Source organism: Atta cephalotes (assembly GCF_000143395.1).
Source record: "Atta cephalotes unplaced genomic scaffold scaffold00063, whole genome shotgun sequence".
Taxonomy (NCBI): domain Eukaryota; kingdom Metazoa; phylum Arthropoda; class Insecta; order Hymenoptera; family Formicidae; genus Atta; species Atta cephalotes.
In genome coordinates, this window is record NW_012130127.1 from 405,756 (window position 1) to 419,930 (window position 14,175).

Consider the following 14,175-nt stretch of genomic DNA (forward strand, 5'->3'; position numbering starts at 1 on the left):
TGTACGAAGCGATACGCGCTGTACTGTGCCGGTTCTGCAAGTGAAGCCAAAGACGCAGATGTTTTCGTTATAACTTCGTATAATGTATGCTATACGAAGTTATATATATGTATACATGTGTGCATGCGCATGTGCATGCACGCACACACACACGCGCGCGCGCACGCACACATTTATACTTTATGTATATTTAACAATGAGAGAGATATATAAAATATCTTTTGAAGTACCTGACTCCTCCTTTTTCCATTGCGTGAACGCCAGTAATAGTGGTACCTCCAGATGAACAGACTTCATCCTTCAACTGGCCAGGATGTCGTCCAGTTTCGAGAACCATTTTTCCAGCTCCTATTAGCACTTGCGCTGCGAATTTAGTTGCCATTGGTCTTGGCACCCCCATTTTCACAGCCCCATCTGCTAATGCTTCTATGATGAGATATGCCTAAGTAAAAATATATTGAAATTATAATATGCAACTATTTTTATTTCTTTAATTATAATAATTATTACAACGACTTACAAATGCTGGGCCACTACCTGACAAACCACCAATGCTATTTATAAGACTTTCTGAAACAGTTTGGCTCATGCCGATATAAGAAAATAACATATCCACCAGTTCCAGATCTTTCACTTCAGCGTTGTTGCTGCAATAAACTAAAAATTACACCTTATATTATCACATTAGCTAATTTATGCAATATATACTGCAATTTTTGAATGTACCTATAATTCCTTCTCCAATCATCGTAGGTGTATTTGGTATGGATCTAATTATTCTTGGTGAAATTACAATTGTAGAGAGTTTCTAAAAACATTTCGTATAAGTTATCGTAAAAATTGAAACATTATATGTTACATAATATTCACTTTACTTACAACATACAAGACATCAAGAGATACTCCGGCGAGTACTGAAATAAAGAGCTTGGTCTCAAATTTTTCACCTGCTCTTCTTTCTACAATAGACTTAAGCACATCATCCAGCATATGTGGTTTTACTGTTAGAAACACAATGTCACAGTTGTTCACAACTTCATTGTTTTTCAATGTTACACGAGCTCCTAGATCCCTCCAAAATCCATGTGTTCTGTCCGTACGACTAGAAACCCAGACATTATCTGGATTTAATATACCTATTGTAGATAAATATTTAGAAAGAAAAATATTTAGTGTTCCTTCTATATAATTTACCTTACTCTCATATTCATTTCTATCAACATCTATTTATTTTAATCTTTATTTTAATCTTTATTTAATTTGCTCGTAATTTTTTTGAATTCTTAGAACTAGAGGATAAGAAATTAGTTAAACTAAAATTATTAACTTATATATTAATAGGAATGAATATTATCAGTGATGAATATTAGAATGATGACCAAGTACGTTTACCTCTTCGAATTAAGCCAGCGCCTATAGCACTAGCCATATTTCCGCCTCCGATAAATCCGACTTTGATAGATTTTAGATGCTGTTCCATTATAGTTGATCACGATTACGATTTATGTATTAAATAATTATACGCCGAAACAGTAAACAATTATCATTGTGTTTCTTACATATATGTATCAGTAGGCCTATTCTGTAACTTTTAAAAAGGTATAATTTCACGTGCTGCTAAAATAAGCAATTGGAACGAAAAGGTAGATCTGTTCACAGGCTTAGTCACTGTTATTCCAATGGTTGAAATTTTGTAGTTTGAACAGTTTCAACTGTAAGCATCAAACGCTCAAATGATGCCGACAGTGCTGCCGCCATCGAACCTATGAATTGCATGTGTTCTTCTATTATGATCAGTTAATCGAATGCTAATCAGGATGTGGCGCAATATTTAGATTAATTAATGATATTCTATAACTGGTTATGCAATTTGATAATTCTATAACTGATTATGTGCTCATGACAACAATTGCGCAGATATATTTTATATATAGTAAAAAAGTTGCGCAACTGTCATAAACTCATAATGATTCATAACAAGTTACAGAATTCCATTGCTGTCGGCATTCTGTAACTTTTAACGATAATTTTACGCGCACACTTTAAAGCGAATTAATAATCGTATGTACACTCAAGAAAAGTTTTTTTGATTTAAAGAAATGTTTCTTTGCTCTAGTTAAAGAAAAAATTTCTTTGATTTGAACATTCAATCATTTCTTTAAATATTACTTTTTGAAATCAATTAAATTAAATTAAATTTCCTTTGCATACGCCAATTATTATTCGTGTACATGCATGGAAAAAAAATTATTTTAAGTGCTAAGAGAAGACGCAATTTCTTCTTTTTTTGAGTAACGATTATTTTTACAAAAAACATTTTTTTGATAATATAATTTTGAAAATATAATTTTGAATACACCTATTATTTTACCTGAAATAAATAATATTTATGTAATATTTTTCTGTATGTACACGCGCATACTTTAGAGCAAATTACAACTGATTGTGAGTTCTTGAAAAGTTCTCAATTTTCACAATCAAGATATTAATTTGTAAATCAAATGTTCGCCATCGATACACATGAGGAGTGGGAACTGCCTGACTAAAGCTCTAAGTATACCAAAATAGTGCAAAAGTCCTTTATTTTCATCTAACTTGAAAAATATGTAATAGAAAATAACTTTATTACAGTGTTTTGAAAAGCTCTTAACATCAACTATTAGATTCTGGCATCAAAAATAGGATATTCCATTAAAAAAAATCAATTTCTTGATGATCTTGATCCGATTTTGGTAACGCAAACAGATGTGATCAATGAATAGATCTTTTTAAATTCTATAATTTTTGTCTGAAATATTTTTCCGTATCTTTTATAATTTTAAAGATTTTTTGGTGTCAAAGTTAAAATGGAACACTCTGCACATATTGGGTTGTCCGGAAAGTTCGTGCCGATGTTGAAGGAAAATTTAAATTTTAGTATACATTTATTAAATTATATAGGTTAGTCAGCACGAACTTTTCGGACAACCCAATTATAATTTGTTTAAAGTATAAATATTAACACATATGTAAAAATGACTCCAATACTTAAAAAAAATAATTTACGAATAACCTTGCTTAATTTTGTGAGAACTATCATGCTACAATATTTTGTATCATAAATTTTGGGACACCTATATAATTTATTTATTGTATATTTATTGTAATTAAAATTCACAAAAACAAAATTTGCATTTATTAACATATTATACATACATTTATACATACACACGCATACGAAAAATATTGCATTCTGCTCTAACTAAAAAAAATATTATGAACTAATAATAAAATTTTATAAAAGATGTCTATAATAAGCTATTCGATATTTCTAATACGATGTCCACACATACTACAAGTAAGCTTAAATTGTAGCGCTCTACTTCATTTTAAAAACATATATTTTATCATAAAAATCTAATCTTTTGAATACTCTACACATCGTGAAGGATCTGTAGGATAGTATTCCTGGCATTTAGTCATTAATCTTTTGAGTGCTTGAATGTACTTCCTCTGAGTTTCATCGTTCATGACATGAGCAACATTTTTAGAGAAGATTTTTTCTCTACCCGTACGAGCATGAATACCAACCATAGTTACACCAATAGGCCATGGAGAATTGCCTATTGCCATTTGCAAATAAGCATCGCTAGCCTGAAACAAAAATTTGACTTTGTCATAGATACAAATGTTTGCCATTATCATATTTATTACATTGACAGGATATTTATTTTATGTGTAATGTATCACATATGTACCAATATATAATTCCGCTGTAGCAAATGTTTAACAATTTCTGTTAAACTGTCAGTAATATCCTCCGGAAGAGATTTGTTGTTCAATTTTCTTAGAAGTGGTTTTAAATATTCTCTCGTTTGAGCATATGTTGCGCTATTCATCTTTCCTTTTGTGCTCATTTTTTCAGCAGTTGACCGACTGTTTAGTTGATTACCCCATATTTGAACTAGATATTGTACAAACAGAGTGATAACATTCATATCAAAATCTTTGTCTCCTTTATTCAGTTTAGTTGACATCTTTTCTATATCTTCATAAGTAACACTCTCATCAGGTACATTTACATCTCCTTTTCCATCAAGATTTTGGGATTTGGAAGATGTTAAAATCTCATTGAGATATGCTTGATCCACTTGTTCCATAGCTTCTTGAAAATCGTTTCTAAAGCCCTGTTGATAAATTATTACAATCAAAATTTTCATTTTAAGCTATTTTTTTAATTGACAAAAGTAATGTATATAACAGTATAACAGATATTTTACTTTATTCACTTCTGGCTCAAGAATTTCACATTTCCTTAATCTTTTGAACGCTTCTACCTCAGATTCACTGAACAATAATATGGGCTCTCCCCGTTCGCGTAATCGCCTAATTACTTCTTGCCTAGACAATAAATGTTCAGAACTACTGTCTGTTACATGTTCTTCTGACTGCTGACTAACATTTAACGAAATAGCTTCATTGTTCCCCTTATCAGTTTCATACACTTCTTGTTGCTTCGATATCAATTGACTTCTCTTGAAGTACTTCTTATTATTTTCCTAAAAAAGACATTGACACAAATAAGTATTATAACAATCAAGAAACACTATAAAATTACGAACTACATATCACACATGCGACATACTAAGACGTGATTTTCTTCTAATTCTTTACGTTTCTTCATTATTTCTGCTTTTAGAATATCCATTTTGCTAATAAATCTTATACTCGAATCAATAAAAGTCCAGTGATATAAACAGAAAACAAATTTCATACGCTTTCATATCAGTAAATTAAGTACCAAGAAAAAACTTATATTTTCTTCGATAAATATTAAGAGCTCCTCAAATTTTGATAAAAATTGCATTGAATCAATGCGTTTTCGCGTAAAAATAAAGATTTAACAACAAAACAGTGTCACTCTGTTCTGTAAATCGAAATATCTTAAGTCAAAATTATTTATTCAGGTTAGAAAATCTGTCAACCACAAAATATGTAAAATACTGCAATGTGAGCATGCGCTGCGACATCATGGTGGAAGATGGAAGGAATAACATAGTGTGCCTTCCAACAAGCGACACAGGATACTATTAACGTGATGCTACAAATGCTTTAAAGCAATTTTTGATTGGTCAATTTGTAAAATTCTTTTTTTAATTGGTCAATCAAATGCTTCAAAGCATTTGTATTAAGACTTTGACCGCAGCCACAAATGACACAATGGATCATTACCTTGTTGTTGGATAATGTTAAACAAAGATGATCATTGTGTTGCATCATATCGCTTGTTAGAAGGCACACATAATGACCCGAATTCAGAACATGTATATAAGGAGCTCTGCACAATAAAAGGAACAGGGAACAGAGAACAGAAAAAAAGGCTCTGCACAATAAAAGAAACAGAAAACAGAGAATAAGAATTTCAATCTATCAGAAAACTATGTATTTCACAATACATGATTTCTGATAGGTTGAAATTCTTAGGCCGGATTCATATCTTGACGGAAAAGCGGAAAGCGGAAAAGCGAAAGCCAATCAGAACTCGACAGAAGCAAACAAACGAAATAGAACATTAGAAACGTAGGTATATTCGCGTCCACCATTTTTATTCCTTTTTTCATTCTTTTCTTTGTCCCCATTCCATAAAATTTGTTAATTACAAGAAAAATACTACTTCCCAAATGTTTAAATGCTTTTCCCAAATTTCTCCAAATGATTTCCAAATCATGTAGACATAAATAAATCAGAAATATTCAATTTGCTGCTGTGGTCACCGCAAAAAGATGGATATTGTTGTGTAGTTAACATTCACTTCTTCAGAGGGCGGTAGTGCGGTAGCATCACAGTATAACTAGTAGGGACACTTCATGTCGGCATCTTGATCTCCGTGTCACAGTCACATGAGCATCCGCCATGTTAACGTTTGAAAAATCCAGGAAAGAGGATATAATGCTCCATGCGATAGTCCATTGCTTTGAATTAAAAAACATAATTAAAGTCGTGTAAACGTAGTCAATGTAAAAATATTATCTTTTTTCACAAAATTACATTTGATTATGTTTAAGTTAATCTAACATAAATTACTTACTTTTTATAAATTATAAAAACTTACTTTACGATATCTTTGGGATAACGAAAAAAAGTGCATTATGAATTTTTACTATTGTTACTGCATTGTTTAATACTGCACGTAACATAACTGTTTTTTTATCCATTTTTTAGGAATTATGACGCAGCTCTTAAATTGTCTTCTTTTGTCACGGATATCTACTCACACGGAATCTGTGTAATATGTAGGTATACATTTTTGTCATCTTCCATTTCATTGGATCCGGCAAAAAAACAAAAGTTGCGCAGCCATACCTGCGCGAACACGCATTTTTTCGCTGAGTGTTTCTACTGGTTATAGCATTTTACGATTACAGGTTTTGGGCCATCTCGTCCTTTCTCAGGTTTTTCTCTGATTCTACTATGCTACTAAGGATGGGGCGGGGGGGGGGGAAGAGAGAGAGAGAGAGAAAGATAGAGGGAGAACGTTTGACATTTTGTTTCTTGGTTATGTCGTTAGTCATTTAGTAATTCGTTTAAAAAAGATGATATCTTCTTTTTTATTCTTTATAAATATGCGTTTGAAACTATAATGCCGCGAAAAATACGCGTCATGTTTACAATTGCGACAGCACTGAGTGTATGTCTCGTGATATTTCAGGTACATGTAATAAAATTGATATCAACCAAACTGACGCTCGCATTTCCGTGCTTCCGCTAATTCATTTTCATAATTTTTAGTTATGTTTAGTACTCCGCGATCGCAAAAGATTGTCTTTCTCAGGTAATTTGTTAATATACCATATCGATGCTTCTCCACAAAAATTGATGTATCTTGATTTTTTGTATCCAGATGACGACGTACCTGTCATACTATGGTGGACACCATTCGGTAATAATAATCGAATAAAAACCTGCGGGAATGCCAGATGTTACCTCACACATAATAGAACATTTGAGAATAATGTGAACTTAAAAGTATGATCCCTTTACATTTCTACTTCTTTCAATCAATTTCCATATCTCGCACACTACTGACTTTTATAGAGTGTTCTATTTTATGGAAGTAATCTTCGTATTCATGATTTGCCCAATTGGAGGAGCAGTGCCATATCTTGGGGCTTACTTCATGAAGAATCCCCTAGGAATAATCCTATACTTGTTCATCAAGAAGCACTTAATCTTTTTAATTACTCTTCGACCTTTAGCAGATTAAGTAATGTACCACTCACACTTCTTGATTTACCTGGTCTAGAAGAATTAGTAGGTAATTATAGACAAAAATGTATAAGATATATCCAAGACTTATTGTAACATTCGTTAATTTTTTAGATTCTTGAGATCATTTTAGAAAATTGTAAATTCTAATACCAAAATATCGAGATGGCTCTACAATGGTATTTAAATGAAAAGGATTTTTAAAATTAGTTAATTGGAACTGTCTGAAATTCATGCAAAATTCATATGTTCAGTAATGATATATTGCACAAGTGAAGATATTTAGAAGAATAAAAGAGAATAGAATTGATGCTTGAAAATATCTTACACTATTATATAATATATCGTACCTAAATGTGCGAATTTTGGACAGAACAATTGATTAATATAAAACCCTTCTCATTTAAAAACTGTAGCTTTGATATTTTGATATTAGAATTTTTGAATTTTTCAAAATGATACATTATTTCAAGATTTTGTTATTAACAGTTGTCATTATAAGGGACACCTGGTCTAACTAACAAAAGTTTACATTGTCCAATTCTAATTTTCTATTATTTAAGTAATAACAATATATATGATCGAACATTTTAAGACTTTTAGATCAATATTATTAAACAATATATATAAATTTTTAAATATTTAATATTGCATAATCGTCTGGAGACAATATTAAGGATTTTTTGCAGTATATTCAAGGTTGCTATAGAAAATGATTTTAAAATTCTCTGTCTTTTCTAAGTTTCCAGCTGAAAATGGAAAATTTTCCATGACTAACACAAAATATATAAATTTTAACTCAAGGATTGTAAGACAGCTAGTCTATATTATTAAAAAAAGTTAGTAACATAGTAAAATTTTAGGTGTAAATTCAAGCCAGCAAAAAATAAATTAGTTAGTTGAAAAAAAGAATACAGTTACGAAAAAAGGGATCAAATAAAAATACTGAATAAAATATAAATTTTAATTATTTTATTAAAATCATTTAAAGTGCGCAAATTTTGAACATATTTGACTATAAATGTCAGATATGATATTTAAAAAGTTATAACAATTATTTAGAATAGGAGCAATTTAAAGAAATTGTAAACAAATTTCGAAATTCCAGACTTTATATTTTCGCCTGATTTTTTTCCGATTTTCCATGATCAATTTCAATTTTCCTGACTTTTCCCGGTTTTCCAGGTCTGTAGCAACCCTGATATTGTATTGATAAAAAATTCTTTGAAATATATTGTGCAACTTGTAAGATATTGATCAATCTGAAAGTACTATTGCTCAAAAGATATCAATTTATGACGATCATTTATTTCTAGTATTATAAATGAACTATGCTTATATAAAAATTAACGTTGAATAATGACATTTGAATAATTATTTTTTATCATTTTTTTTCAAAAAACTAATTATAATGCACTTTGTTTGCTCATGATCACACGTAGAATGATAGCCGTTCCAGTTAAGGAAATGCTGTCCAGTTTGGAAATGTCTTTACAATTTATCTTCAGTAAATCTTGTTTTTTTATGCTTACTCTGTGATCAAATGTCGATAGATTCTCATCAAATATTTTGTTCAATTCATTCGATTCATGTCATTGATAATGACAATTAAAAAAGATTAAAGAGAGATGTTAAATTAATAAATAAAAGAATTAACAAATTGCACGATTTGAAAGTTATATTAAGAATTGAATTGTAAAGGGACATCAATAATATTGAAAAATATAATTGAACAATAATATTGAGCGTCTACATACCACTTTATGGGTAAACCTCATGTGTGCATAAAAAATATAAAACTGAAATATTTGCAGCAAATTCGTATTACATGTCTACCAAAGAAAAATCTGCATTGATGCATGTAGAAAATTTAGCACCAGTATTATACATTCAATCTGACTGTGATACTGCTAGTGACAGGGATAGTTACGTCTCAGAATTAATGAAACATATTCGGATAGATTCTTATGGTACATGTATGAATAATGCTCAGCTTGACAACAGGTACATTTTTATTTAAAACAATTTCTGTGAAGTTGATACCTTCATCATCGAAAATTGAATTGGAATAAGATACATATCAACAATAAATGCTATTTATATAGGAACAATAAACAGAATTGATATCTGTTAAATTTTAAAAGATACGAATTAAAAAAAACAATTACATATAACAATTACATGAACAAGAGTAAAGCACTTTCTAAAATTGAAATAGAAAATTGGCTTCAGTGCTTTCTTGATGTAGGTACTCACGAGATATACAATATTCAATTTGATGCTTATCCCTTGTCTAAAAAACATTCCTAATTGTGAATGAACAAGAATAAACCTTTTAAAATCAAGACAAATCGAAGAGGTATTCTTATTGTTTGCCGAACATTAAAGCTAACTATATTTTTTAAAAGTGATATAGAGGATCGGTGTGAATTATTTCTGATTTTGATGCTATGTTAAGTTTATTTTACTTAAAATTAAATTGCATTTATTGCATGAAATGTTATAAATATGGTAATTACCCTTTTTTTATGTTAATATTATATGCTTTTGTGTTATATTGTAAACATTATAATATCACACTTGCACACAAAACAATTTTTTTAAACAAACGGATTTCAGTGTTTAAATATTTCGGCGTAAATTTATAATAAATGTCCAATTAGAAAATCATGCGCGGAAATCTTTTTCGATCTTGAAATGTACTTGTAAACAGAACAGTACTTGTGAACAGAATTATAATAGTATTACATATAAATTGATAAACAATTTAATAATGATGATAATGAATATTTTAAGAATATTAATAGTTTGATATTATATTTCCCAATTTTTAGGATCTTATGTTGAAAATCTATGTGATACTGAAGGAATATTATAAATTAAATAGAATTACATCTCTCTTCGAAAAAATAAAATTTTCATTTCTCAAAAGAGTATTTTCTTAATCTGTAATGACATCGTCAATTACATGATCTCTGAAAAACAAACAAGAAGTTTGAACGAGACAATTTATCATTACACGGTCATTTGTTATTGCAATAAGGCTAAATGGATCAAATATGACGATTGCCGAAATGCAGAAGAAAGCAAGAATTATAATGCTTGTCCATAAATTATTTTGTTTTTTTTTTTACTCTATAAATTATATGCAATATCATGTAATTTATAGTATTATAAAATATAATGTTTACAATGTAAAATAAAAGAATATTATGTTAACATAAAGTGCATTAAGTTTAATTTTAAATAAAACAAATTTAAAATAGCATTAAAATCAGAAAGTAATTTAATATCAATCCTCTATGTCAGTTTTAAAAAATACTGCAGGGATGAGAATCATTACTTTTTGGCAATAACGAACGTTGCAATTTTTTATGACGGTAACGATAACTAACTTAAAGATTGAGAAAATTACTTTGGAAAATTTACTTTTGAAAAGTAACTAACTAATCTATCATCTTTATTTTATTGTATGAACAAAAATAAAATACTTCTAAAATCAAGTCGAAGAGGCATCCTTAACTTGCCGAATGTTAAAGCCAGCTATACTAGAATACGGATAGGAACAATAAAAATAACTCATTATTTGTAATATATCGATTCGGTATTTTTACTTATTACTTTAACTTGTTATATGTAACGAGTTACTTTTTGTTCAATAAACAACATATAATGATGACAAGTTACTTTTTAAAATTTTTCTTAATTTTATGTTTTAGTTAGTTATTGTTACTGTCACAAAAAAAATTGCAATATCAAACCGTTATTATAGAAAGTAACAGTAAAAGTAACAGTTCCTATCCGTATTCTATTATAGTTGAGTGACTTTAACTCTCGGCAAGTTAAGGATGCCTCTTCGACTTGATTTTAGAACTACTTTATTTTTATTCATATAGAATTAGAGATGCCTTTTCAATAACGAGGGATAAGCACCAAAATTGGAATTGTATATATCTTGTAAGCATCTAAATCGATATCTTGTGAGCGTCTAAATTTGACACTGAAGTCAATTCTCTATCTGAATTTTAGAAGATGTTTTACTCTTGTTAGGTGTGGGAAAAAGTTCGTGGCGTTTTTCCCATTAGATGGCATTAAAAAAATGCCACTTTTTCCCACACCTAATATGTTACATGTAATCGTTTTCTTGGTAAACTGATATCAATTCTGTTTATTCCTAAAAAGTTTATTCCTTAATTTTGTGTATTGATTTTTAAATTTTTGTTCATATATATGAATTGATAGTTCTTGACGTAATCTAGCTCCGCCATTTTTAAACGCGAATTCCTGCTAAATGCTTTGAGCACTAAAATCAGGAATAGAGCACTAAATTAACACTTAATTTTGGCATGTATTTCTTTCATCTTATTTCAATTTTCAATGATGGGGATGCTGACTTCACTAAAATGTTAAAATAATAATTTTAGATTGTCAAAATTAATAATTATTAGCAGATCAAATATGCCTATTCAGGTTGAAGAACAACTATCTTGATATTTTAAGCGATCGTGAGTTCTTGTTCTTTGTGGCCAAATACAAGTTTACTATAGCTTTTGAGAATGCAATTTGTGACGATTATATTACAGAAAAACTATGGAGACCGCTTGTTGTCGGCTCTGTACCAATATATTACGGATCACCATCTTTTAAGGTATTTTTTTAATTGTGACTTGAATCTTGCAGAATTAAACTTGCTTTATCTAAATTTTTTATTTTGTAGGATTGGCTACCAAATAATAAATCTGCTATCTCAATATTAGACTTTACTAGTCCAATAGAACTCGCTCATTTTTTGCATAATCTTTTAAAAAATGATTCTGCATATGAAGAGTACTTGTCTCATAAATTAAATAAACGCGAAAATCGTGTTACAAATAGCAAGTTGTTACGTGCGCTCGAAAAGAGACAAACGGGAATTCCAAACGATTTTGGAAATTATATGGAAGAATTCGAATGCTTTGTTTGTGAACGAATACAAAAGAATAGTTACGAATTAAAAAAGAGCATAGTAACAAAAAGACAGTACAATTGTTCTCTGCCAAGAGATCCAATAACAGGTGAAATTAATAAGCGCAATTGGTGGACTGAGCAGTGGAATATTGAGAAATGTGGAGCTAAGCTGTTATCTCATTACATAACTAACAATATCAGTATTAATATAAAACATTTTGATGAACAGAAGATAACTATGTACGACAATAATGAATGTTGAAACATATGAAAAAAAAAAATTTGAAAGAATTTTTTTGATAAAAAAGTCTTCTTTTTATTCATTTACTCTGAACTAATGCACACGCACAATAGGTTGAATTGAAACAAATAATATACATTTGTTTTACTTCAACTTATTGCATCGTGTGCACTAGTTCAAAGACTGCAAGAATATAAGATAAGAGGCTAGAGTGAATACGTTTAGATTTATTTCGGATTGAATGATGCATTATATCTAAAAATATTTTGTTTAAAAACGAGGTCAACTTAAACTGCGCATTATATTATTGGCCATAAATCGCAGGTGCGAGGATCAGAACACCTTTCATAGAAAAAGTCAGAATGGATTCCGAATTGGAATTATTCTGTTTTCTTCAGAAAACACAATCCATTCTGACTTGTTCTATGATAAGTGCCTTGGGCCATCCAAAGAAGAGGATAATGTTTATAAATCTGAGTGAATGTACAAGCATTTTTATTTTAATATCATAGAAATAATTTTTACATATTCATTTTGTATAAAATAACGCAATAGAAATTACTAAATGCATTTTACAAAATGTATAAGTCTGCATGATGGAAAAAGATTTTATTTTTATGCGTATATAGTGAATCATATGGGCTTTTTACTATAAGCCATTATCTGGGCTTTAAGTCTTAAGTCGTAAAAAATTGACCAATCAAACCAGTCGATTATTCTTCTCAGTCGAGTGTAATTGGTCAATTTCTTATGACTTACGACTTAAAACTTAAATTATGACTTACTATTGTAAAAAGCCTATTAGGATCATCATACATAAAATATAACTTATGTCATTTCATGTATAATGACTCTTAATGAATGTCTCAACATTTTATATATAAGAGATGAATATTTCATTCTTTCTTATATGTGAATTTCACTCTCTCTGTAACTGTATTACAATTGGTAATTATGACATCTTCCATGACAAAACGTTGAGACATTCATTAAACTTCACCCTGTATATACAATATTTTTAATGACAGTATTAGAGTTTAGACAGTATTAAAGCCTTATTTGACTGTGAGATTTGTAATCTTTATCTTAATTGTTCATCGCAGTGACCAAATTTTGTCTCACTTTACGCCATTTAAGCGTAAAAATATAATTTTAAATACAATAAAAAGCTATGATTTTCATACTTTAGTCTTTTTCAATTCGTTGATTTTATTTGCAAAACTGGAGCGGGTACCTTCATTAGCTCACACAAATTATTTCTGATTGGACGTAAATCTGCGATTGGTTGTTCCCAATCTGTCGCGTTCAATTTTATGAGTATATTTGCTAAATCTTCTTCTGCTATATCCATCTCCTCTCCGTAAAGAGTTAATGTTTCATAAGTACGTATAGCTGTTGTCTTCCTTAAGCTCGTATATTTGTGACACAAAAATATACTTAATTGACAAAATGCTCTCTTTGCAACAGCTCCTCGTACCTAAAAATTTGAAACATTTAATAATATTTAATGAAATTCAATTAATATAATATTCGATGAGACAATTTAAAATATTTAAATTATTATGAATTTGGTGTGTGTGTGTGTGTGTGTGTGTGTGTGTGTGTGTGTGTGTGTGTGTGTGTGTGTGTGTGTGTGTGTGTGTGTTAGTATATATATATATATATATATAATAATAACTAACTAACTAATATAGTTAGTTAGTAAGTAAGTTAAGGTACGGTAACTAACGTAGTAACGTAAC

The 14,175-nt window shown here is 29.6% G+C and overlaps 4 protein-coding genes across 4 annotated transcripts in view; 1 reads left to right on the forward strand and 3 right to left on the reverse strand.

Moving 5' to 3' along the window:
• LOC105623711 (pyrroline-5-carboxylate reductase 1, mitochondrial) overlaps window positions 1–1,480 on the reverse strand; it is a 2,639-nt gene extending 1,159 nt beyond the window's left edge. The window contains exons 1-5 of the mRNA XM_012205094.1: window positions 1,393–1,480; window positions 880–1,136; window positions 727–808; window positions 521–657; window positions 231–442 (exon numbers count right to left, since the gene is read on the reverse strand). Coding sequence (XP_012060484.1) covers window positions 231–442; window positions 521–657; window positions 727–808; window positions 880–1,136; window positions 1,393–1,480 — 776 coding nt within the window. The remainder of the gene's footprint in view (window positions 1–230; window positions 443–520; window positions 658–726; window positions 809–879; window positions 1,137–1,392) is intronic.
• Window positions 1,481–3,152: 1,672 nt separating this feature from the next.
• LOC105623710 (pre-mRNA-splicing factor 18) lies at window positions 3,153–4,753 on the reverse strand. The gene is made up of 4 exons (XM_012205093.1): window positions 4,625–4,753; window positions 4,260–4,538; window positions 3,738–4,166; window positions 3,153–3,633 (listed from the first exon to the last, which is right to left on the reverse strand). The coding sequence occupies exons 1-4, from the start codon at window positions 4,751–4,753 to the stop codon at window positions 3,397–3,399; spliced, it is 1,074 nt and encodes a 357-aa protein (XP_012060483.1). The 3' UTR covers window positions 3,153–3,396.
• Window positions 4,754–6,619: 1,866 nt separating this feature from the next.
• On the forward strand, window positions 6,620–12,454 carry LOC105623712 (alpha-(1,3)-fucosyltransferase 10). Its single transcript, XM_012205095.1, has 7 exons — window positions 6,620–6,688; window positions 6,769–6,811; window positions 6,881–7,005; window positions 7,075–7,294; window positions 9,060–9,249; window positions 11,716–11,893; window positions 11,963–12,454. Exons 1-7 carry the CDS (start codon window positions 6,620–6,622, stop codon window positions 12,452–12,454), a joined length of 1,317 nt encoding a protein of 438 aa, XP_012060485.1.
• A 1,174-nt stretch (window positions 12,455–13,628) lies between these two features.
• The window catches only part of LOC105623713 (tubulin-specific chaperone D), a 7,891-nt gene continuing 7,344 nt past the window's right edge, over window positions 13,629–14,175 (reverse strand). Inside the window, exon 17 of the mRNA XM_012205096.1 lies at window positions 13,629–13,910. Coding sequence (XP_012060486.1) covers window positions 13,629–13,910 — 282 coding nt within the window. The remainder of the gene's footprint in view (window positions 13,911–14,175) is intronic.

Excerpts from the sequence above, each read along its gene's own strand:
- LOC105623710 (XM_012205093.1), bottom strand. The coding sequence starts at position 4,753 with ATGAAATTTGTTTTCTGTTTATATCACTGGACTTTTATTGATTCGAGT. Across the intron at positions 4,167-4,259 it reads TTGAGCCAGAAGTGAATAAA|GGCTTTAGAAACGATTTTCA; the intron begins GTAAAATATCTG and ends ATTTATCAACAG. Across the intron at positions 3,634-3,737 it reads TACAGCGGAATTATATATTG|GCTAGCGATGCTTATTTGCA; the intron begins GTACATATGTGA and ends TTTTTGTTTCAG.
- LOC105623712 (XM_012205095.1), top strand. The coding sequence starts at position 6,620 with ATGCCGCGAAAAATACGCGTCATGTTTACAATTGCGACAGCACTGAGT. Across the intron at positions 6,812-6,880 it reads CAAAAGATTGTCTTTCTCAG|ATGACGACGTACCTGTCATA; the intron begins GTAATTTGTTAA and ends TTTTGTATCCAG. Across the intron at positions 11,894-11,962 it reads ACGGATCACCATCTTTTAAG|GATTGGCTACCAAATAATAA; the intron begins GTATTTTTTTAA and ends TTTATTTTGTAG.